General features: G+C 33.1%; 2 protein-coding genes and 2 pseudogenes across 2 annotated transcripts; 3 read left to right on the top strand and 1 right to left on the bottom strand.

Annotated features, from left to right (window-relative positions):
• The first annotated feature begins 11,803 nt into the window (after positions 1-11,803).
• On the top strand, positions 11,804-16,206 carry LOC120117633 (annotated as a pseudogene).
• Positions 15,951-18,208, top strand: LOC120117795 (annotated as a pseudogene).
• Positions 18,209-19,697: 1,489 nt separating this feature from the next.
• LOC120117631 (protein ANTAGONIST OF LIKE HETEROCHROMATIN PROTEIN 1-like) lies at positions 19,698-21,373 on the top strand. The gene has a single exon (XM_039137876.1). It carries the CDS (start codon positions 19,761-19,763, stop codon positions 21,279-21,281), a length of 1,521 nt encoding a protein of 506 aa, XP_038993807.1. The 5' UTR covers positions 19,698-19,760; the 3' UTR covers positions 21,282-21,373.
• Positions 21,374-21,907: 534 nt separating this feature from the next.
• LOC120117634 (glycerophosphocholine acyltransferase 1-like) lies at positions 21,908-24,591 on the bottom strand. Its single transcript, XM_039137877.1, has 8 exons — positions 24,407-24,591; positions 24,182-24,301; positions 23,982-24,039; positions 23,774-23,874; positions 23,584-23,679; positions 23,398-23,491; positions 22,441-22,678; positions 21,908-22,322 (listed from the first exon to the last, which is right to left on the bottom strand). Exons 1-8 carry the CDS (start codon positions 24,494-24,496, stop codon positions 21,995-21,997), a joined length of 1,125 nt encoding a protein of 374 aa, XP_038993808.1. The 5' UTR covers positions 24,497-24,591; the 3' UTR covers positions 21,908-21,994.
• Between the last annotated feature and the right edge of the window lie 933 nt (positions 24,592-25,524).

Genomic DNA, 25,524 nt, shown 5'->3' on the forward strand with positions numbered 1-25,524 from the left:
GAGGGTTTATTTATTTATTTATTCAGTTGGTTTCTAAAGAGAATAAGAGAAATATAGCAGAGAGACGGACACTCTGCTCTGTGACCTGTGGAAGTTTTAGGGTTTTTTGGTCGAATTTGTTTCCCTCTCTTTTTGGCATTTCTTCAGTGTGGTTAAAATGCCCGACTACCGGGAGACTTGCTGGTTCGTTGGGCCGTCAAATTCAACTTAAAAGGCTTAACTTTAAAGTCTGGTTAGCCTTTTGGGCTACCATGCTACCGGACGCGCTACTGCTACGCTCATCATATTCCAATTCCATGCGGATCAAGTGCCCTTGTTTTGTCTTATTTTCATTTTTTAATAGTATAAAATAATTATAATATGATATTAGTTTATAATTTTTTAGATACTATAATTCGAATTCAAAATTTTTAAAAATATCAATATTTATTTTTACGAATAAAACAACTTGATAGATTTTGTTTTGTTTTGTTTTTTATTTCAACTTTCTATGAGAATACCTAATAATATCAATATCAACTATAAGTATATTGGAATAATATACAATAAAACCTTTATAAATTAATAATGTCGGGATCACATAGTTTTATTAATTTAAAGAAAAATTAATTAATTGATAAATTAATAATTTATTAATTTAAAGATATCTTTTTGATTCAACGAACCTATATTATTATTCTTGAATAAAACATATACATTGTATTGACCAATTGAATAATGTTCATGTATAATATGACTAATTAAATATAATGAATACCCCTAAAAACAAAGTTTATTGTAATACGCAGTACTAGTTAAAACTTAATGCAAATTTATGTATAGTAAGGAAATCAACCATTATATAAACAACGACAAAAATTCCTAATTAGTCAATCCAAATCAAAACCATCCAACAATGGCTTCACATCTAAAAGATGTCCAAAAATTAATCATGATATATCAAATACGTAAAGTACTATGTGAGTATAAGAGAGATCACCCTACATGCACTCAGAAAGATTTGCAGCAATGGATTTGATGAAAATTTTCATTTGAAAGTTAGTCAAAGTACAATATGAAACACACTTGAGCGATCATCTATGTACCTTTCGACTAACTCAAAAAAAATGAGGGGATACTAAGCAACACAAACCTGCAAAATATCTAGAGATGAAGGTTCTTCATGAGTGATTTCTCCAAAACTAAAAACGTGTAAAATGTTGGAAAATGAGTGAATTTCATTGATGAATTTAATATTTAAATTAAATTCATGTACCTTTTGAATATTACAAATTAAAAGATAATTTTAATTTGAATATTAGTAGGATAATTATTCTTTGAATATGTCAAATTAAAAGGTATTTGTTACCTATTTAAGTTTGAATAGTAAAAGTAGTTTATATCTTTTGAATATTTCAAATTAAAAGATATGATTATCTGTTTAAGTTTGAATAGTAAAACAAGTTTATATCTTTTGAATATTTCAAATTAAAATATATAATTATCTGTTTAAATTTGAATATCGAAGATATTTAGTTTGAGTAAATTTCTCTTAAAAATCCTTATAAATACTGAGTTAACCTGCTAAGTTAAACACAATTTTCAGAACAAATTTTCTATATCTCATAATTCAAGATCTTTTACTTTCTTGAAAAAAATATTTTCTCTCCTTAGTTTTCTGGTGATAGTAAAAAGCAATGATAGTTCGTAATCTCTATTGTAGTGCTACTGTAGCTGATAATCTAGTTGTTGTATATTGGGAGGTAGACGACCAACGATCTCAAGCACCAATAAGTGACTGAAAATTTGTTTTAAGGAAACTGTATAGCGACAGACCTCAACTATTTCCGATCAAAAGATCAATAAAGAAAAGAGTATTTTTCTTTCAAGTTATTTTTATTTATTTATTAAGAAGTTTAATATGGTTTGTTTTATCTTTTAAGGTGTAATTATGGTATCGGATTGTTATAATTCTTACAATCCTATGACAAGTAAACTCGTTATTTATCATTAATTTTTATAATGATATTTGATATTATTTTCACTATTTTATTCTCTATATTATTTTCGGATTTAACAATATTCTCCAACAATCTTAAGACATATTATATTCTTATTTTTCCAATATGATATAAATTATTTTTAGTTTAATCCTTGTTGTACGCAAGGGAAGTGCTAGAAATTCGACATAACAAATATTGAGCCAAAATCAAGAGGAATTTTCGAAAACGATAAGTTTCCTGCAATTATGAATTATGAATTCTAAAATATTTTGTGTAAAGATTTTGTGTTTAATTTTTTTATGTGGAACATGGTTCAACTAATTTATGTGTAGGAATTCAAATAATTAAATTTTAAAATATTTGCAAGGTCTTTGTGGTTGCGCATTTTGTGGGTACACGTTTAGTTTTGATGATTCAAGTTTTTTATTGATAATGATGAAGTCAATCAGGTAGGCAAAATTTTAATATTTAGTATAATCTGAAGCGATTCGAAACTCTTTTTTCTACCCTTTTTTAATCTGAAACGATTCGGATGTCGTGGTGAAAATGTGATAATAAATAAATTTGTTTCAAAATTTATCCTACCATTTTAACGGGTTTGCAAAAATCTTAGAGTGGACAAATCTGTTCAACAGAAATTATCGTGAAAATAACGTTGGTTACTGATTTTGTTTCATAACGTTGATTATGTATGATAACAAAATTGAAAATAAACGAGAATTATTTTTCTGTTTATTAGAATCTTTGATTTCATGTTGGAAATCAATTGAGGTTTTAATTATGTTGTCTAACAAAATTATTTGATTACTATTTATAATAGAAACCATTTGAAATTAACAAGTTTGTTACTCATTTAGTTTGTAGCTAAATTTTGTTGGGATAATAAACCATAATTTACTTTCAATTTATTGTTGGAATTGTTATTAATTCTAATTTTGTGTGTTAAACGAAATCATGATTGTCGGTGATCATGAGCCACAATAAAAAACTTGTAAAATTCTATGGATAAAATTTTAAGATATGATAACATAAGATGTTATTTTATTTGGTAAATTAGGCCAAATATCATATGATCCTTCTATTATTAGAAATGATAAGGTAAACATTGTTTCCATATTCATAGGTGTTAAAGCTTGAGAGCACTCTAACTTTCTACACTAGGAATACATATTGAATGTATTATCATATACACATCGTAAAGTGTATAGTATCCATAAGATGAATAAAATAATTATGGATGACTTTAGACCATAAATACGAAATAAAAGATGCTGACATTAATGAAGTTTTAGTGGTCAAGTTCTTAAAATTAGTAATAATGGTAATGATAGCAAAAGTATTGATATGTGTATTTGCTAAGAGAGCAAAAGCGAATTTATAAAAAAAAAATTATTTTCTATAAATATGAAGTTGAAAACCAACTTAAAAGATTTAGATGGTAAAAAGTGATGGCATAATGCAAACAAATACTCCTAACGTTTGACAATATATTCAATTTTGCCCATATTGTTTTTTGGAACATTTGACCCCCACGTTTCATTTTGGGTCAAAAATCACCCTCTTTGGATGAAAATCGTTAGTCAACTAACGATCAACGCCTGAAGCTGACTCAGCAAGAACATGTAGAGGGAGATGCTGACGTGGCATGTCCATATCATAATAGATGATGACGTGACATATCCATGTAGACTAAATACTGACATGGCATGTTCACGTGTGATGTCACACCAGCCATTTTTTAAAATTAATTAATAATAAATAATTAGTTTTTACTAAATTAATAGCAACCAATCAAATGTTGCCACATGGATATTTTATTAAATTAAGAAATAAGGGATTAAATCTACATAAAATTTTTCAACCCATGAGATTTGAACCTAGGTCTAAATGATGAAAGTCTTAACGCCTAATCACCAGACCAAGTCCCTTGGTTATTATTAAATGACTAATAACATTATTTAAAGTATATTGTTGTCATCAAAACCACCACTAACACAATCATTTTTTAAATTATAGTTAGATTTAAATTGTTAGAATTATTCAAGTCAATTTAAATTCATATTTAAAATTTAAATTAATTTTAAAATTATAAACTTTTAAAAAATAAAAAATAAAATGATTTAATCTTTTAACAAAAAGATTATTTAATTTCAAAGAACATTGGTTAAAAAATCTTATCTTAGCTGATGGAATAGTTGTCAATCCCGGCTCTATTTTACCAGATTCTTTATTGAATTCCCTTTTGTTCACTCTCAAGGAGTTAGATATTAGTGTTCCTCTGGACATAAGCAAATTGGATAATCCTGGTGGTGGAGAGAACCATATCATGCAAAAGTGGTTTGCCGGAGCTAGGCTTTATTTTGAAAAGTTGTTTTTGTCGGAGTCATCATTACTAAGACTCAAGTTCCTGAACCTGGAGAAGGATCCTGCTTGTTTCTCTCTATAGGATGGTCAACCTATTGATGCGAGCCTAAAGAAATGGACTGCTGGAGCATCACAACTCAGTTTGTCTTTGGAAGCAACTGCTAGCTTAAGTGGAGTTCAAAGTTCTCTTGGCGGGTCTTCAGGCTTGTGGAGGTGCGTTGAGCTGAAAGAAGCTTTTGTTGAGTTAGCTATGGCATATGATGATGGGAACCCATTAATAGTTGTGCATCCACCAGGTGGTGTTGTCAGAATAGGGGTTGCTTGTGACCAATATACGTCCAATACATCAGTTGAACAGTTGTTTTTCATTTTAGATCTCTATGGGTATATTGGTAGAGTTGGTGAAAATATAGCAGTGGTTGGAAAGAACAAAAGTCCACAGAGAAATCAGGATAATATTTTGGGGGCGGAAGACTGATGGAAAAAGTTCCTAGTGATACTGCCGTCAGTTTATTTTTTTTAAAGATTAAATCATTTTATTTTTATTTTTTTAAGTTTATAAATTTAAAATTAATTAAAATTTTAAATATGAATTTAAATTGACTCAAATAATTCTAACAATTTAAATCTAACTATAATTTAAAAAAAGTCCTTGTGTTAGTGGTGACTTTGATGGCAACAACATACTTTAAATAATGTTATTAGTCATTTAATAACAACACTTGACTTGTGGTTAGGCGTTAAAGGCTTTCATCCCTTAGACTCAAGTTCATATTTCATGGGTTACAAAATTTTATGGAGGTTTAATCCCTCCTTTTAATTTAATAAAAATTGCATGTGCCATGTGGCAACATCTAATTGGTTGCTATTAATTTCGTAAAAAATATTTATTTATTATTATTATTTTTTAAAAATTGTTGATTTGGCGTCACACGTGGATATGCCACATCAACATTTAGTTTACGTGGATCTGCCACGTCATCATCTACTATGATATGGACATGACACGTCAGTAACTCCCTCTATATGTTCTTATTGAGTTAGCTTCAGGCGTTGACCGTCAGTTGACTAACGGTTTTCATCCAACGAGGGTGCTTTTTCGCCCAAAATGAAACGTGGGGCTCAAAAGTTCAAAAAAAAAAAACAATAGGGGCAAAATTGCATATATTTTCAAACGTTAGGGGTATTTGTTTGCATTATGTCAAAAGTGATTGTGCATAAACATGATATTATCATGAAGTGACATCACTATACTCTCCTAAAATAAATGGAGAATTAAAGCGAAAGAATTGAACCTTAAAGGAAACAATGAATGCAAAGCTAGAAAGTTATGGGTTGTCACAGAACATGTGAGAGAAAGGAGAAGTTGTTTTGTCAACTAATTACCTTTAAAATAAGGTTCCTATAAAAGAGAACAAAGTATAAGACACCATACGAGTTATGAAAAGGTCGAAAACCTGTTTTATACAAACACTTGAAAATATGAGGTTGTCTTGAGAAGGTAATGACTCTATAACCAAAACAAATGAAAATGGTCCTAGACGATGGATTATATTTTCTTTGATAGTCCTATTATCTTATAAGGATAAAATGATGTTAGTTGGATATTGATATTTAAGATATCATTGGAACAAGTGAACATGTTTCACACTAGGAAGGGAAGTGTCATGGAAATCTTCAAGAAAACATTTATAATCAGATATATAATATAGTCTAAGTTTGTAGCTCTAGATTATTCTAGAAAATAAGCTAAATGGATTTAAAATTTCTTGGAGGTTATTTTTGAATGACTAAAACATGTGCCCACAATATGCATATACTTTGATTAGCATATAATTTCAAGTATAATGGTAAGTCGAGACATATGTGTCATCGACGTAATACCATAGACAACTGAACTCAAATGGAGTTATCTCTGTTGATTTTGTAAGATCAAATGATAACAATTGTGGATCCACTGACCAAATGTTAAATCAAGATCAAGTTGATAAAATATCTAAAAGAATGTGACTAAATCCCATGAAATTTAAAGACTTTATGTAAAGGAGAACCATACCTTGTTAACTGTAGATCCTAAGATCTAGGTTCAAAAGGACAACCTAATTGCATAAACAGTGTACGATCACTGTTGGAGTTTTTTTATCCTAAGTCTATTCCTATGATATAAACAATTATCAAAGTAGTATAGGCTAAGCAAAACTTTTAATGACCATTGTGTGCTTTGGTGAGCCGAGTAACATAAGTCACCTATGTGAGAGTGAAGTGAAACCGCTTTAAGAAGACTATTGAGCATGGTTCTTTCAAACTCTTATAGAACCAGGTTGTAACACCCCCAACTCGTATCCAACCCGGATACGAGTCAGAGATATTACATTGACTTTTAAAACACAGCTCATTACAAATAATAGTAAAATACTTGAACTTATATTACGAAAAATACAATAATATACATATGGTAATATAAGTTTACCAAAATATTCAGAGCATACACAACTTAACTCTTTAATTACATGCCAACATCCATTTTCATAACAAAATGACCTACTGATTAAGTTGCTTCTGATTTGATAGTTGCAGGAGTAATGTTATCCAGTTGCTTAATCTCGATCGTCTACTTTATCGAATCCTACATGTGAAACACTCACACGCTAAGTCATCGACTTAGTGAGACAATAATAATAATATCAATAAATATAAAGTAATTGCCAAAATGAGATGGGTTGTAATAATAAGATGTATGTAAACAATGCAATAACCAAAACCATGTTTCTTACACATATACTTATCAAATTCACATTCATAAGTTTGCCTTAGTAAGTTCATTAGCCCATGGTACCATACAGAGAACCTAATGTATGTGAGTATTGTGAGGTTGTGCACTATGTTGTCACCACAGCTCATATAATTGCACCTAAGTGCCACGTAGAATTGCACCGGAGTGCCGCGTAGAATTGCACCGTAGTGCCATATAATAATGTCCATAAGGACCACATATCATTCCTTAAGAATCATATACATATGCCAAGGATCAAGTATGTGTCTCACCAGACCTCACACATGTTCCAAAGAATACATATATGTCCCGAAGGACCACGTATCATTCCTTAAGAATCATATACATATACCAAGGATCAAGTATGTGTCTCACCAGACCTCGCACATGTTTCAAATAATACATATATGTCCCGAAGGACCACATAGACCCTTTACCCTTGGCATGCCAACTATACCTATAGTTCTCATTTACATAACATGGGCTTTCACAATTTATCTAATTTATAGCACGTAGACATATTATTTCCATACCTTTATCATATAACTCACATAACTTTTTCTTTCATATTCATGTCCCATAATGCATATGGTATGGATTCATGTCATATATAATCATATGAACTACGATCATGTATTAAAATATTGAATCTAGACTTATCACAAGTCTAAAACTGAATAAAATACATATTCATGATATGCATATGTACTCACCTAGATTTCTTTGTCTTTCACTCGATTGATCCTACTTGTCGATGGTTCCGGAACTCGATTAGGCTCAATATCTACATAAGCAAAATTTTCAAGATGATTATCAGATGCCTAAGTCTTGAAATTAACCTCTACCAATTTAAGGGATTGATAGTTTAGTCTCTCTTCTTTATTTTCTTTTTTTTATGGGGGAATCGGTTCCCCCCTGGGGGTATCGATTCCCCTCTAGCATTCTGGAAATTCATATTCGTTTGAGTGGGGGTCGATTCCCCTTGAATGGGTACCGATTCCCCTAGCCCAGAAATCCCATTTTTAGCTCGAAAATCACCTTATTTCAGCTCAAACTTCCTATTTCACTCCATTTAATATTCCTAACTTTAATACACATAATTAAACTTATTTCTACTCCATAATCACTTCTTTAACTCCAAATCTAGTTATTCCTATGTAATTGCAAAAATTATACTAGTTTTGCAACATGTTCAAATTCCTATTCTAACACTTCCTATCCCTTAATTAACTTGATGACAAGTCAAATCTCACTTCCAATTCTTATTATGAACTCTAATCTAAAATTTCACTTTTCTACTTCCTTTCTTTAATTCTTCATATACTTCTCATCTTGAGGTTTTAAAACAATTTAAACTTCCTTTAAGCTTAACTATTGCCTAATGGTCATGAATCAACCATAAATTCATCAAGAAATTCACTAACAAGAGAATCTTACCTTAGCTTGGTTCTTACGTATGAAGAAGAAGAAAGAAGAAGAGGACTCTGGAAGCTTGTTTTTAATTTCCTATACTTCCACGTGGTTAATATAATACTAACCCCAAATAATTATATTACTATAAAAAAAGACCATTTTGTTCTTCTAATCTTCCTTCTTTATAATTTAATCCTACACAAAATAACTCAAATAAATCATTGAACTTTTCCATCATTCTACTTTAAATCACCAAATGTTAAAACTTTACAAATTAATCACTAACCCGGCATGGAGGATGTTACACAGGTGATGTCCATGGCTTTAAGGACATACCCATGAGAACTAAATTATTGTCAGAGAGGTAGTTGTGTGAAGTATGTCACCGTTTACACAAACGACAGAACAGTTGAAAGACATCACGTCTATTGGTTAGCCAATAAAGTAAACATATTGTCACAAGGAAAGATTTAAAGGAGAACACCTACCTATCCTATGTAACTATCAATCGTAGAGGCTATCACTACACCAACTCAAAATATTTTTGATAAAATCATTAATTTCATTCATATGGAGATTGTTGAAAAATAAGTGAATTTTATTGATGAATTTAATATTTAAATTAAATTCATGTACCTTTTGAATATTACGAATTAAAAGATAATTTTAATTTAAATATTAGTATGATAATTATTCTTTGAATATGTCAAATTAAAAGGTATTTGGTACCAATTTAATTTTTAAATAGTAAAATGATTTTATATCTTTTGAATATTTCAAATTAAAAGATATAATTATGTTTAAGTTTGATTAGTAAAACGAGTTTATATCTTTTGAATATTTAAAATTAAAAGATATCATCATATGTTTAAATTTGAATAATGAAAAATATTTAGTTTGAGTAAATCTCTTTTGAAAATCCCCTATAGATAATGAGTTAACCTGCTAGGTTAAACACAATTTTCAGAACAAGTTTTCTATATCTCATAATTCAAGATCTTTTACTTTCTTGAAAAATATTTTCTTTCCTTAGTTTTCCGGTGATAGTCGAAGGCAATGATAGTTTGTGATTCTACTGTTGTGCTACTGTAGCTGATTATTTAGTTGTTGTATCCTGGGAGATAAACGACCAACGATCTCGAGCACCAATGAGTGGCCGAAAATTTATCTTAAGGAAACTGTGTAGCGACAGACCTTAACTATTTACGATCAAAAGATCAATCAAGAAAAGAGTATTTATCTTTCAAGTTATTTTATTTATTTATTAAGAAGTTTAATCTGGTTTGTTTTATCTTCTCAGGTGTGATTATGGTCTCAAATTGTTATAGTTCTTACAATCCTAAGACAAGTAAACTCATTCTTATCATTCATTTTTATAATGACATTTGATATTATTTATTACAATTTTATTCTCTATATTATTATCAGATTTAACGATATTCTCCAACATAAACATGTGTAGAGAGTTAATTTTAGAGAAGATAAGAAAGACGACAAAACTTCTATACCCTCAACAACCTCATAAGTTGTACCAATTTTCTCCAGTTTAGTTTGAGAAGTTCAAGTTAAGATATGGTATCAAGTCATTTCATCGCTTTGGAGAGATTAGTTCTATTGACATAAAGGACATGGTGAACAACTTGGTGACTATGAGGAAAAAATAACAATATTATATGAAGGATGTTTTTAATATGGATGAAACTAGTTTGTTTTACATGTTACAAGCTAATCATTTTCTTGCAACAAAACAACTTGAAGAAAGAAAACAAAGTAAAAAATGTTTACAATTGTTATTTGTTGCAAAAAAGGATGACTCTAGAAAAATTCCTTTATGGGTTATTGGAAAGTACTCAAAGCCATATTGCTTAAAAAATGTCAACATGAACAACTTAAACTGTCAATATCGTTCCAACACAAGAGCATTGATTACTAGTGTGTTTTTTGATGAATATGTTTGTTGGTTAGACTAGAAAATGTATGGTAGAAGAATTTTGTTGGCGGTAGATAATTAAGTAGCCTATCCCAAGATATTGAAGGACTACATAATGTTGAATTGTATTTTTTGTCACCCAACTTGAAATAAAAAATCCAACCATGTTATGCAGCGGTAATAAGAACTTTCAAGATGCACTACCGCATGAGATTTTACCGTAAGATATTAAGGGCTATGAGTTTGGAGAATCTTATCAAAAAAGATTAATGTTTTAGATGTCATCAATCTTGCAGTCTTCACTTGCATGATAAATGTTCAACAAGAGACAATAACAAATTATTTTCGACATTGTAAAAATCATTAGTACACTCAATAAATTTAAGTGAAGGAAATATTGAACAAAGACATTTATAAACTTGATACGATGATTAATGGTCTTAGATACCACAACAAAATGGATGTCAATCAGCTATAGAATTACCCAGGTGAAAATGATACATATTCAGAGATCCAAAGTTTATAAGAAATTATAGGTAGTGTTATTGGAAATTCTATTGAGGATGAAATTGAAAATGATACAATGACTGAAAATAATACATGTTCATAGGATCAAAGTTTAAAATTCTATTAACAACAACTTTTCACAATTTTTTGTTGTAGTATGAAAACATGACACCGAAACTTTTGGATGCAGTAAAGAAAGTTGGAGAAGAAATATAACTATATTTAAATTTTAAGAAGAAATATACAACAATATAATCATATTTTACTAAGTTATCCTAGTTATATTTGTGTTTTATAGAATTATTAATTTATAATAGTGAAAAGACATATGTAATGATCTTCTGAAAAAATTATTATATTATTAATTTATCAAAATTATTAATTTAGACATTAGACACAAGTCGTGACCGAGATTAGTTTAAATAAATTATTAATTTATCGAATATTAATTTATAGATATTCTACTGTAATTATATATTTTAAATATTATTTAGTGTTAAAATTTAAAGTTTAAGAATAAAATAAATATTTAAACAATGGATCAATCAGTAATACAAAAGGAAAAAGGTCAAAAAAAAATCCTCAAAATTAGCGAGGAGACACTGATGTGAATCAGACATTTCTATTGTCGCTTCGATGACTAAAATGCATTCCACGGAGCCCAGCGAAATTCCCTGTCAAATATCAAACAACCCTTTTGGAGATGGAAAATAATGCTAATTATCTGTTTCCAGCGACTCACAGAAACAGAATTTTGATTTCTTAGCCAACTCCTCCCCCGTTTTGTTCATTTCGATTACCTAACCCTGGTTTTTCTGTTAATTATAGTATTTTGTGTTTGGCTCAAAACAAAGACGGAAAGTTAGATCTTTTATATTCTTCTTCTTTTGTTGAATTTTTAAAATTCTTTTACGTGATCGAAACTTTCTAAGCGTATGATTGGGTGTTTACTGTTTAGTGTCTCCATATATTTTCCTCCTTTTTCATTTTTAAATTTTGGGGGAGTTTTCTGAATTAAGGTTTCAAGTTATAGTTAGGGCTTGAAATTGATGGAGCCTCGTGTCGGTAATAAGTTCCGACTTGGTCGTAAGATCGGTAGCGGCTCTTTTGGAGAGATCTATTTGGGTTTGTTGCATAATAATTTTCCCCTATTTTTGGGTATGATTTTGAATATAGGTTGATATATATATTTTATTCGCAGGTACGAATATTCAAACAAATGAAGAGGTTGCCATTAAGCTTGTGAGTAGCCTTTGCAAATTCACCTTATTTTTTTATTTGTTTAGTTTATTGCATATTATCGTTCTATAAAACAGCAATGCAGTTGATATTCTGGCTAGATTTTAATTCGAGTTAATGTTCATTAGATTTCCTGCTTTAACGTGATCCTTTATAACTTAGTGACGCACTTTGTTCATAGGTTATATTGAAGCAATAAACTGTAGAAATATGTAATTGAGTTATGGAGGAGGTTAAAATGTACCCTGATGGATAAGATTGTAATGTACTGGGAAAGTATGATAGCAATGCGGATGTTTGGAGCCCTTAACACATTGGTTATGTTCTTGGTTTTTTTTACTTCACTTGGTGTTGTTTTTGTTATAGTTTTTGGTTTTCATTAAATTAATGATGATCATAGTTTGTGGACTCCTCTCTTAACAAAAAAGAGAGAAAACAGAGAAGAAAACTGTTAATTACGGTTTAACTTGGTAGGATCATCATATATTTCTCCAAGGAGGATTGAATTTGTTTGTAAGTGTAAATTTCTTATCTCCTAATTGTTGGCTGGCATCATAGTAGACGAGAAGAAGATGCTTTGGGTGGTTGTCTCCTGAGATAAATAAGGTTAAAAGGGGTGACTCACTTTACAGCTTTGATTACCAATTTACCATTGTATAATGTGATTCTCATTGTTCTCCCCAGATTTGTTTAGAATACTTTTAATTAATCAGTGATACTTAATAAGTTTTTTCCCCCAGTGTTCTCTTTCAATCTGACTGACATAATTAATAGTTTTATTTTCTGCTTGAATCATTGTTTTGATTTTATTAGTTAAAGTTTTGACATTCTGTAAAACAAAGCTTGCTTATTTTAAATTTAATAATAATTTTCTCCTTTGTTGTAGTTCTTTTAATCCATATTAACTTCTTTATGTTACATAAGAAAGTTGATGACCTTTTTCTTTAATGATCAGGAGAACGTGAAAACAAAGCATCCTCAGTTGTTATATGAATCGAAGCTATACAGGATCCTGCAGGGAGGAAGTAATGATACTTAAGTTTCTTTTTTCTTCGTAGAACATAAAGCTCTTGTTTCAAACTGTCTGTTTTTTAAATTTCATATCACTTATCCTTTTTCTTGGCAGCCGGGATTCCAAATATAAGATGGTTTGGAGTAGAGGGAGACTATAATGTTATGGTTATGGATTTGCTTGGACCTAGTCTTGAAGATCTATTTAATTTCTGCAGTAGGAAACTCTCATTGAAGTCAGTTCTCATGCTTGCTGATCAAATGGTAGCCTTTTAGAATTTCATACATTGGTAACTTTAGTTCCTCTTCCTTTGTTGTCTTTTTGCTTGATGCTATATTGCTTTCTTTCAGATCAATCGTGTTGAATTTGTTCACTCAAAATCATTTCTACATCGGGATATTAAGCCAGACAATTTTATCATGGGCCTGGGAAGGCGTGCGAATCAGGTTCTGCATTCTGCTGAAAATATTATTATGTTATGCATGTTCTTTTTCTTTCTCCATTTTGCATGTTGTAGGAGAATGTAATGTAACATTGCTTTCACCTTCACATAGGTCTATATGATTGACTTTGGTCTAGCTAAGAAATATAGAGACAGTTCACATCAACACATTTCTTACAGGTGAGAGAAATTTGCATGATGTAATATATAGTTTAAAAACCTTTGTTTATCTTCTCATTGATTGATACTAATTCCAATAGTCTAATCCTAGCTGTCATATGGTTTGTTGTATTACTTGTGGTGGCAATGATGATGCATTGAACTTCTTTGCCTTGCATGCATTTCTATTTTTAAATATTCCTTTTACTGATTTATTTGTTGATAGAGTGATAGTTTGTGGTGCATGACTGAAGCCTTTTTTATATTTTACTTGCTCATGACCATTTCAGGGAAAATAAGAATCTGACTGGAACTGCAAGATATGCAGCATGAACACACACTTGGGCATCGGTATGTGTGGTCAATTTTAGGTGTCTTTTTCTTGATGTACGAGTCTTTTAGTCTTCTCAGTTTCTATTCTCTGTCCTATACCATGTAGAGCAAAGCCGTAGGGATGATTTGGAATCTCTTGGATATGTGCTTATGTACTTCCTAAGAGGAAGGTGAATTCTTGCTACCTATGTTACTTTCCTTTTCTTTTCTTTTTTTCATATCTCCACATTAGTTTTCAGTGTTTGTGTCTCTTCTCTTTTAACAGTCTTCCTTGGCAAGGTCTGAAAGCTGGAACAAAGAAACAGAAGTACGAGAAAATTAGTGAGAAGAAGGTTTCTACTTCAATTGAGGTAAGGATGTGTTTGAATCTTGCAATTGCGTTAGGTTTCTGTAAAGGAAAGAGGTATTAGAAAGAGGTACATGTGGCTAGGAGCTTCTGATTTTACGTTTAAAAATATATGATTGAATACTAATGTGTTGTTTCAGGCCTTGTGTCGAGGTTATCCAACAGAATTTGCATCATACTTCCATTACTGTCGTTCATTAAGATTTGATGACAAGCCAGACTACTCTTATCTCAAAAAGAATCTTTCGTGACCTCTTTATTCGTGAAGGTCGACATTAACAATCCTTACTGTCAACTTGTATTATTTCCATAGTTCACAGTAATGTCACATCTTCTCATTGTTCTTGTTGATACTTCTCAAAATAGGTTTCCAGTTTGATTATGTCTTTGATTGGACCATTTTGAAGTATCAGCAATCACAGCTGACCACTCCTCCAGCACGAGCCATTGTAAGTTCTTAATAGGGTGTTCTGCTACTGTTTTTTGTTAATAGTATGAATGTATCTTTTGTAATGCTCGTCTCTGGTAGGGCCCCAGTGCTGGACCAAGTTCTCCCTTGCCCCCTGCCATTGCCAGTGCTGACAGACAAACAGGTAATTGGTGTTCCTTTCATACATTTGAGTCTTTTTTATTAGCATTATTATTGAAATTTTGAATTTTTTATCACTCAAGTGTTTGTTTCTAACACCCACACGGACATGTAAGCACACCCTTATCCTTTTCTTTAAAAATTTTCTTTGATATTTAATAATGAAATGAACTCTCGCAGCTGGGGAGAACGCTCGGGCAACTGGTTTGTCATCCATGAATTCCTCTAGGCGGAAAACATCAGGACCCTTGAATTCTGGAAGTTACTCAAAGCAGAAAAATCCGGTTGGAAATTATCCTGCAGTTACTAAAGACACTATGGTATTTTTATTTTATGATTATGCACATGTATCGAGTACAGTCTAGAATTCCAGTTATCGTCTTACTTCCTTTTCAATGAGGATGTATCCACGCGTGCGCGCACATACTCCTATGAAGTAGTCCTGTTTACGTTTGATAGTTCCAATGTATATCACGTTTGATTCTTATCTTTTATTTGCTGATTTGAATTTTACCTGCATCAAGTGTATGGGGCAGCCAGGTGGATCCTCTTCAAGGCACGCTGCAGCTTCTGGCAGTCGCGAAGCTTTTGGGGGTAGCGAGGCCGACCCCCAACATTCTAGCCACGGAGACCCCAAGCGGTCATCATCTGGGAGAAATGCCTCTCATGCCAAGAACTATGAAGCTGCCCTCAAGGGTATGGAGGGCTTGCAATTCGAAAGTGATGAGAGAATTCATTATTAACTGCTCAGCTATATGAACTGTTTTAAACTCGGAAATGGGGTGTGTATCGCTGGTAGGAGTTTGAGTTTTCAAGGAATTATGTGACTTGGATCTCCTGAATTTGGACCTGGTAGCTAAAATGCCGGTGACTAAAAGCCTGTGAAGAAGGGTAGAATGAGTGGAATAGTTTATCTTCTTAACAATTTTAACTCACTGTTTTTTTCTTCTTTTTTTGGTTTTCATTTTCATCTTTTTATGATTATGCTTTTATCAGTCATCTGGGACTTCTTCTCGTCTTTTGGAACTTTATGGCATTGTAAATTGGTTATTGTATTCATGTCGCCTTGTTCATACCTTGTTTTTAATAAATAGTGGGCATAGCTTTCACTTTGGCCTCTGGAGTCTTCTATACGTTCTCTTCCACTATACAAGCTTTTTTTACCGTCACATAAAGTTAAGGGAATCTCACTGTCTGAGTTTTGCATAAAGGAAGACTTTACAAAGGTCCAGCTATACATTTAGAACTATCCTTCGAGTCCGTTTTATTATCTACCTTAAGCTCTGTCTCTTTCCCTCTCCCTCTCCCAATAATATTCTCTCTTAGATTCAAACATGTGATCTCTTTGAAACTGTGAATTTGGAATTTCTCTTTAGGACTGGAGAGTGAAAATGGGTTATTTCCTCTGTTTTATCACTGTATCCAAAATTTTAGACTCAAATAATATTTTTAAGCTAATTTTGAGCAAATACACGTGATAAGTTGATGTTTAATATAGGCATGGCCAGAAATTAATTTGGTTGACTTAATATTTCAATTGTATTTTTTATGTTTTCATGCATTTATAGAATTTTTAAGTGAAATAAAATAAAATAAATTTCATACTTAAAAATTAAACATAAAATTAATAAATCGATATGCAGATAATAATTACTATACTCTATAATATTTATCAAATAAATTTTAATAAACATATTTTTATATAAAATATTCTCTTTCAATTCCAATGCGGTAAAATCTAGTTTAAATTATCTTTATTATTTGTTCTTTTGGGGTGTTATATTCATATGCTTTTGAGCTAGCATCAAAATAATTGTTGTTTGGATAGCAAGAAAATACACTGCTATTTACAATGTTACCATTCCACTTAAGAACGGAACTAGGATCAAATATTAGGAGAGACAAATTATCTAAGTTAAAAACAATATTAGGAAAGACAAGTTACTTAGGTTAATAAAAAAAGGAGTAATTATATATTTAGTTTAAAAAATAGAAGGGATAAAAATCTAATTTTATTGAAGTTTAAATTGATAAGTACCTAAAATATTATTATATCAAAAATTTCGGGAATAACCTCATCCCACCAAGACGAATGTGGAGTTCCGCTGTTTCGGCATATTCTATGCCGCTCTATTGAAGAAAACCCCTAAAGCTTCTCCCTTTACCTAATTAAAACAGATAAATAATGTGCCCTCACAGATCTTCCTATATCCGAGGGCCCGGTCTAGCTGCCAACCAACTCTTTTATCCGAAGTCAAGCAGGAACCTTATAAATGGACCACCTGTGATATGGGTTCGGAAGAAACTTGTACTGAGGTTTACAATCAGTTGAAGAACAATTATGTCGAGGAAGATGAGAATTTGTTTAGGTCCAATTATTCCAAGGAGTTTCTTAGGTGGGCTTTACGCCCTCCCGGTTATTACAAGAGCTGGCACATCGGTGGACGGGCTAAGGCTTCGAAGAAGCTTGTTGCTTTCATTACTGGTATCCTTTCGAGGATAAGGGTGCGTGATGAATTGCTAAGATGGCCGAGATCAATTTCTTGTGCGGCTTTTCTAGGCTCGGGGCTCCGACTACGATGATCCGAGCCCAAACTATTACACTCTACAAGTTGCTTGATTCTCTTGTCACCCCTGGATTCAGAAAGATGGAGCTTCGTGATGTCTTGGCTGTTACTCAGAAACTACTTGAGTCAGTTTGTTGTTTTCTCCGGATTTTGATGAGAATGATGTGCAGCACTGGCTTCTTCCTACTGATGGTGTTGTTGACAGTTACTTGGTAGAGAGCCCAGAGACGCACGACATAACTGACTTCTGCAGTTTCTACACACTTCCATCGTCGATTCTCGGAACCAAAACTATTCCATCTTGAAAGCTGCCTACTCTTACTATAATGTTTTGACAAAGACGATCCACTGCTTCAGTTGATGAACGACGCACTAATCATTGCTAAGCAGAAGGATTTTGACGTATTCAATGCACTGGATGTCATGCACAATGAGTCTTTCCTCAAAGAATTGAAATTCGGACCAGGTGACGGACAACTCCACTACTACCTGTACAATTTTCGTATACGAAATGCTTTGAGACCAACAGAGCTCGGTCTTCTACTCCTATAGGTACATATGTTTCAGCTTTATCCCTTCAGTTCTTTTTCCAGATAGGGTGGTTTCTCTGCTACAATTTGCAGCCATTTTTGTGTTACTGAGATTTTAATTGCTTAGGCAGGAAAAAAAAGAACAACATTAATATTACTGTTGACAATGCATATTATACTGTGGACCCCAATAATAATAAGATTTTGGTTGGGTTATGATACGGCTTATTATCTCAGTTTTTCATTGTTTAGAACGTAACACAAATATTCCATGTTGTAAGGTATCATTATGCAAATACAGATATACATTGGGATATTGCTTCATTTATTTCAAATGAATGTAACTTGTCAATAACCTTACTTCTGTTATGGTACGATTCTAAGCTTGGACATTAAGTTAAAGCTTGCCTAGGTTTTGAGACCGCTCTAAGCTCACACGTGCAAGCTGTGATATATGTAAGCAAGTTGTCATACAAGGATGATAATGGACGGTGCAAATTCGGATATTCCTACGAATATTTTAGTTACTATTTGTAATGTATTTAAATCATATGTAAATTATTCAAAATTCCATTCTCTGAATTTGTTTTACTTTGCCAGATGACATATTCAACTACTTATTATTCGAATTCGTTTTTCTTGAGCTAAAAGGGATTAAAAAATTATTAGTAGAAAAACAATGGAGTTATTTATATAAAAAAGTACACTTAATTGAATATTTATATATCAAAGTGCATCTAATTGAATCTATATATTGATACAAATAAGAAATAAGATTAAACTACTTTAATGTTATAGTGGACAAATTACTTTAATAAAGTGCATAAAAAATTACTTCATGATTTAAGGTAGTTATAACTATAACTTGTAAGATTTTGTAAGAAATCTATCGTTAGAGATAAAATCAGAATATAAACTAAAGAGGGTTAAATAATTACCATAAAAAAATAGGATCTCTTATTGACTATCATGATGTCTGGTATCCCTGTATTTCAAGCTACATCACTGTCATATACAAGCAGTAGGATGAGATCATAAAATTCTTATGCACTCAAATATACCTTTCTAAAATTACTATGAAATCTTGATAAATTTCTCTAATTATTTTACAAACATTTTAGATCATAAAATAATTTTTGATATATATTATTCAAATATTTTTTCATTACATTATTTAAATAATTCTATCAATAAATGACTTTTAATGTGTTCATAAAGTATTTTCTATACTCAATAGTCAATTCGTCATGATTTTCTCTATTTTACAAAATAGGTTTGGCGGGACAAGAAGCAAACTATATTTAAGGTTTCTCCGAGTTACTTATAAAATCGTTAAAAGAAAAAAAATCCACGTCAAAAGGAAAAGTCAAGTCACAATCAATGTGCCACTCTCCCGCGTTCACATTCACGCGCTTCCTTAGCGCCACCCGTCTCGGTAACCGCGTAGAGCCGTCGATACGTATATAAACAAAACGATCTCGCCCCCCGTTCCCACCCATTTTCAACTCACTTTTGCTTTCACATTTCGTCAATCAAGCCATTCAATCAAAAATCTCATCATACTCTTTGTTTATATGGAAACCCAATCTTTCACATTCCTTTCTCCACAACCTCTCTCTCATTACAACGCCTTGGATTTCTCTTGGTTTTCGGATATGGAAATGGGGTTCAATGGGAACAGTAAGAAATTGAGTAGGAGAGACACTGATGAATCCTTAGTCAATGGAGAAGACTTGAAGAACGACGGGTTTAAAGATATACTTTCCTCGCTTTTGTTGCTCGACGAGGGAGCACCAAAGCAAGAGCAACATCAATGGCTCACAGGGTTTGAACCTACCTTCGAAGCTGATTACAAAGAAAAAGTTGAAGAAATCGATGCTACTTATCATTGTTCTAAAATGGAAGACTCGAGTAGTTCGAGAAAAAACAAACGCTCTCGTAAATCGGGTTCAGTTGCCGCTAGCTCATCGACGGTTTCAGTCGGTTCAGACAATGCGGGTTTGCCGGAATCGAGCGGCGGTTCGGGGCATCAACGGCGGTTATGGGTGAAATCCCGATCTAAAGACTGGTGGGAGAGGTGCAATCACCCGGATTTTTCCGACGAGGAGTTCAAACGCGTGTTTCGGATGAGTAAATCCACGTTTGATTTGATTTGCGAGGAGTTGGAAACGGCGGTGATGAAAAAGAACACGATGCTCCGTGAAGCGATCCCAGTCCGTCAACGCGTCGCGGTTTGTATCTGGAGGTTGGCCACCGGTGAGCCGCTTAGGATGGTATCGAAACGCTTCGGATTAGGGATTTCAACTTGCCATAAGCTGATTTTAGAGGTTTGCAGCGCTATTAAAACAGTACTGATGCCTAAATACCTCCAATGGCCCGACGAAAATAAAATGAAGCAAATCAAAGATGAATTCGAGTCCATCACCGGGATCCCAAACGTCGGCGGTTCAATGTACACGACTCACATCCCAATCATCGCACCAAAAACCAGCGTCGCCTCATATTTCAACAAGAAACACACGGAGAGGAACCAAAAAACATCGTATTCAATCACCCTTCAAGGCGTCGTCGATCAAAACGGCGTATTCACCGACGCTTGCATCGGCTGGCCAGGATCCATGACCGACGATCAAGTTCTGGAGAAATCGGCGTTTCACCAAAGAGCCACCATGGGGCAGTTGAAGGACGTTTGGGTGGTGGGGGGCAAAGGGTATCCACTGATGGACTGGGTTTTAGTTCCCTACACTCACCAGAATCTCACTTGGGGCCAACACGCATTCAATGAGAAGATTTGGGAGATAGAAAAAGTGGGAAAGGAAGCGTTTGCAAGACTGAAAGGGCGGTGGGGTTGTTTGCAGAAAAGGATCGAGGTTAAGCTTCAAGAATTGCCGGTTGTTCTTGGAGCTTGTTGCGTTTTACACAATATTTGCGAGCTGAGGAATGAGGAAATTGAGCCTGGGCTTAAATTCGAGGTTTTTGATGATGAGGTGATCCCTGAGAACAATTTGAGATCCATGGCTTCTGATCAAGCTAGGGACCGCATTGCTCATAATTTGCTGCACCATGGCCTTGGTGGTGCCACTGGCTTTTACTAATTTTCGTTTTTGGGCCAGAAATAGTATTATTGATTTAGATTTTTGTAGTCATTCTTTTTGGCTATTGCAATAAAGGTCCTTTAGTAGATTTAGTTTATATATATGGCATGCGTTTTCTGTTTATAATTGTGCTCAAAAGTGGACATTAGAATGTTTCTTTAAGAAAATATTTGAAGATAATTTAGACCTATATTGTATCTGTGGCTGAATTGTTGGATTGAATTCTAGATTTAACGAAAATAACTTCAGATAAAAGATACAAAAGAAGCCGACTTATTTCAAAAGTGTCTTTTTCAAGTGCCGGTTACAATCGAACAAATTAGAGGTAAGCAGAGAAATGATAACCGAGATAATCAACTTCAAAAAAAATATTAAATTATCACATATTTAAAATCTTTTCTACAAACAATTAAGTCATTGACCTCGACACTTGTGGGTTTTAGTAAGAATTGTGTCCATTACTTAGGTTTGACTAAAAATGGATCAAAACTAGTCTCCCTTTCATATTATCTCTTCATTTTCTTTAAAATTATTACAGATTCACAATTCGAAAACTACATGTTAGGGCTGTCATAAAACAACCATCCACTGTTCGTCCTTGAACTGCAACATACAACACAAACTATCCATGGTTTTTATAGCCAACTATTCATGCACAGCTATTCGGACTGGTGCTGGTGGATCTCTGAAGATCCATTCTCCTCCATCTCGTTTCAGATTGAATCGGAGTGTTGATCTTGTTGGTTTTGTGATGCCGGTGGCGCCTGCCCCTCCGATTTCTTTTTCTCCTTAACAATCACTTGTCTTGGCATCACTTCTAACAAAAAGCTTCCTCCATTCCATACAGATGCAGAAACCTTGAGTATTTGGAAAATCACATGGAATTCATACGAAAGAAAGATCGGGACTGTGAGTGCCATGGTTGCGACTGTAAAAACCGCTTGCAGTAAAATGTACATGAACAAACGGTTTTGATCCCCGAGCAAACCACTTAAACGCCACCATATGTTGTTTGCTTTCTGAGCTTTTTTAGAAAGTTCCCTATAAAATGAAGAAATCATCTGGATGAAGCTACATTCCAAAGCCAGGCAGCTTAAACATATATAAAAATATTTACAAGGGACTGATGTTGTGAATCAAGGTAATTTAGAGAGCAAACCTGTAAGAAGTCATGACTTCGGGATCTCTAAGCAGCCTCTGACGACGTAGAACATTGACAATGAGGAAATAAAGAACTTGCCAAAGGGTGTAAGCAGCTAAGGGAACCACGAACAACCAAGTCCATAGGTAAGATTTGTCTTCTACATATGGCCATGAAAATCTGTGAGATGTACCTTCAGGATGCATGGCTTCAAAGGTTGCAGGATTCCACCATCGAATAGTGAAAAACACGATTCCTGAAAGCAGAACATTACCACATTAGTCATCCAGCACATTCAGACGTATTAGAAAGAAATATAAACTAGCCCGGTCTTTCTAAAGAGCCTTAACCATCAACTTCCAATGGTGCTCTTGAGCAACACCTACCCGCAATACACCAAATTCCCCGAATATACTACTCACACTGTCACATATCCACCTAAGTTACAAAGTGTCAACAATTTTCACGGCTTGAGAGGGATTTATAGGCCACCGGCAAGGAATTACAAGACAGGTGGGCCTATAATTTCACGGTCTACATGAAACTAAGCCTGTGGAATGTCTTTCAACCACCATACACAAGCAAAATACGAATTAATAAAAGCTGATATGTTCTTTACTCCTCGTTAAACAACTTACTACCAAAATTTTACTGGCAGAGCATGCCCTACAAATGGAAAAATTCAGGTTACTTAACATCTCATCTTTCTTAAACATCTTTTCAGGGTTGCATATTGAAGCCATAGAGGCAACCCCTTTATTTTGAAACAGAAGATCAACTTTATACATAAAAATAGGAGCATTTCATTGAGATCAGCAAGAAACCATATTAGAAGGAAATTTTAAGGTGTTTTTATAAGCAATTTATAGTGCAATAAACAATTGCTAATGGTATCTTCGATAAACGATGTTGAGGGTACGCATTCAGAAATTGCTCTGTAAAGAGAACAAGTGAAAATAAGGATTGCAAATATACCCGGTAAGAGATGTATAAGGACACTAATAATTTTGTCCACAGAACTAAAAACCAAGCTACAACGCCAAACAATGAGCGCCCATGCAAGCGGACCCTAAAGTAGCAATCAGAAAGATTGAAGAAGTTAAAACCGATTCATTCACCAATGGAGATGTATGTAGGAAATCAAGTACCCCAATTTTTTACCTCAGCAAATGAGAAACAAATCATAAACAACTTTTCGTTCTTCGGATAAAGAAGAAGGTCGACCAAGAAGATTGTGTTGGCGTAATAGCAGAAATCCTAGCATACACAGAAATGCGTCATCTTGATGCTATCTTTCAAAAAAAAAAAAAATCTTGAAAACAAGTCCAAATTGAGCTCAGATATGACTTACCAGAAGATAATAATGCCATTTCTTAAAGCGGTAGTAAATCCATCGAAGAGGAACAAAGGTGACATAGAACACACAATATACATATGGAATATCTTGTGGTCCTGAATCAGAATTTCAAATTAAAAAAACAGAGCAAAATTCAGTAATGGAATCAAGAGCTAACAGTTTAAGTGATCAGTTTCATGAATTCAAGGCTGAGTTAACTCACTTGCTCCCAATAGAAAGCAAAGCCCTCCAAACCCGAGAACCCCCAAAAGATGTGTCACCTAAAACATCAAAATCCCATGAAAGAAAAACAAATAAAAAATCGAAAATTATAACTTCAGATCCATATAATAAACATAAAACCCAGGAATTAAATACATAGAACAAACATGAATGTAAAGGGGAAAAAGTTGAAATTGATACCTTGTTGATAAAGCGTTCGTTTTCTTCAGCTTGTTTGGCGATCTTAACAGCTTGTTTCGACAGCATCTCCTTCGTTTGAACCGCTTGTTTAGACAACATCTCCTTTGTTTTCGCTACTTTCTGCAACCCCAAATCATAAAATTACAAAAAAGAAAAACAGATGATAGAACATAAACTTCGATTCATAATGGCTCAGAAAAACCATTGGGTTGCCAAAAATTATACCTTGGCTCGATCTTTGAACCTCCGGTGCACCGTCCCAGATGAATCCCCATTTGAATTCAAGTCCTCCAAGAATTCATCGCTGCTCGACATTTCTCTTCCCTTTTTGGTCACTGTAATAGAAATCAAATCAAAGAAACGAAGAAGAAAGACATAGGGAAAAGGTGGTGACTTGCATCGTGAATATATAGATTTTACTGAACACTAACAGTACTCTAGTTTTCAATATTACTAATTTAGTAATTAAGATGATACTAAAACCATTTCATCACTCGATCTTTTTCTTGGAAATTTTAATAAACATTTAAGCGCATTGGTTAAGTTAATATTAGAAAAATACAATTAAAATTGTTGAAAATAGATTTTAATGTTTATTTAAAATAATATGTTAATTGATATTATTTAAGATATAAGACTTAAAATTCTATATTTTAAAATTTAAGATTAAAATTAATATACAAGATAAATTTTATATCAAATTACATTTAGTGTTTATATCTTGTATATTAAGCCAAAGCTTCAGTCATGGATACCGTACCTACTCTAATAAATACTTAATTAATTTTCAGATTACCTTTTAAATTTCAGAAGAAGAATCCTAATTACGTGGGAAAGTAATTTGCTCAATGGTGACGTGGAGCTGTTTCCCCTTTAGAACCGAGGGCGTATACGGGTACAGGTGGCATGAAATCATTGGATGAATGACAAATATGGAGCCACCTGTCAATTGGGAGAAAGTTCTGGGGAGCATAAACTCTTCAGCCGTCGGTTTCTGTATTAGCCTTATCTTCCCAAATAATAAGTGGCCACGTGGAAACAGTGGCGGATGCAAGGTTGTTCGATTTATATTAATTGTTCATTAGTGACTATCTTCAATTTGTGCTATTTGATATGAAATTTATATAATTAATATATATATATATATTCTTTTAAAAGTATTTATAGATCCAATACTGTGTATAAATGAAATTCTTTCCTTGCTTTTGACTGTGACGGGTTCATTTAAAAACTTGAGGGTTAAGATTTTATCCTTTTTGTTTTTTAGGCAAATACGAAGTTCACAGTTTCTAATCTTGCAATTGAAAAGGCCTCTTCATGAATATCAATATAGGTACCAGTAG

This window comes from Hibiscus syriacus, unplaced genomic scaffold (assembly GCF_006381635.1).
Source record: "Hibiscus syriacus cultivar Baekdansim isolate YM2019G1 unplaced genomic scaffold, ASM638163v2 tig00110321_pilon, whole genome shotgun sequence".
Lineage (NCBI taxonomy): Eukaryota > Viridiplantae > Streptophyta > Magnoliopsida > Malvales > Malvaceae > Hibiscus > Hibiscus syriacus.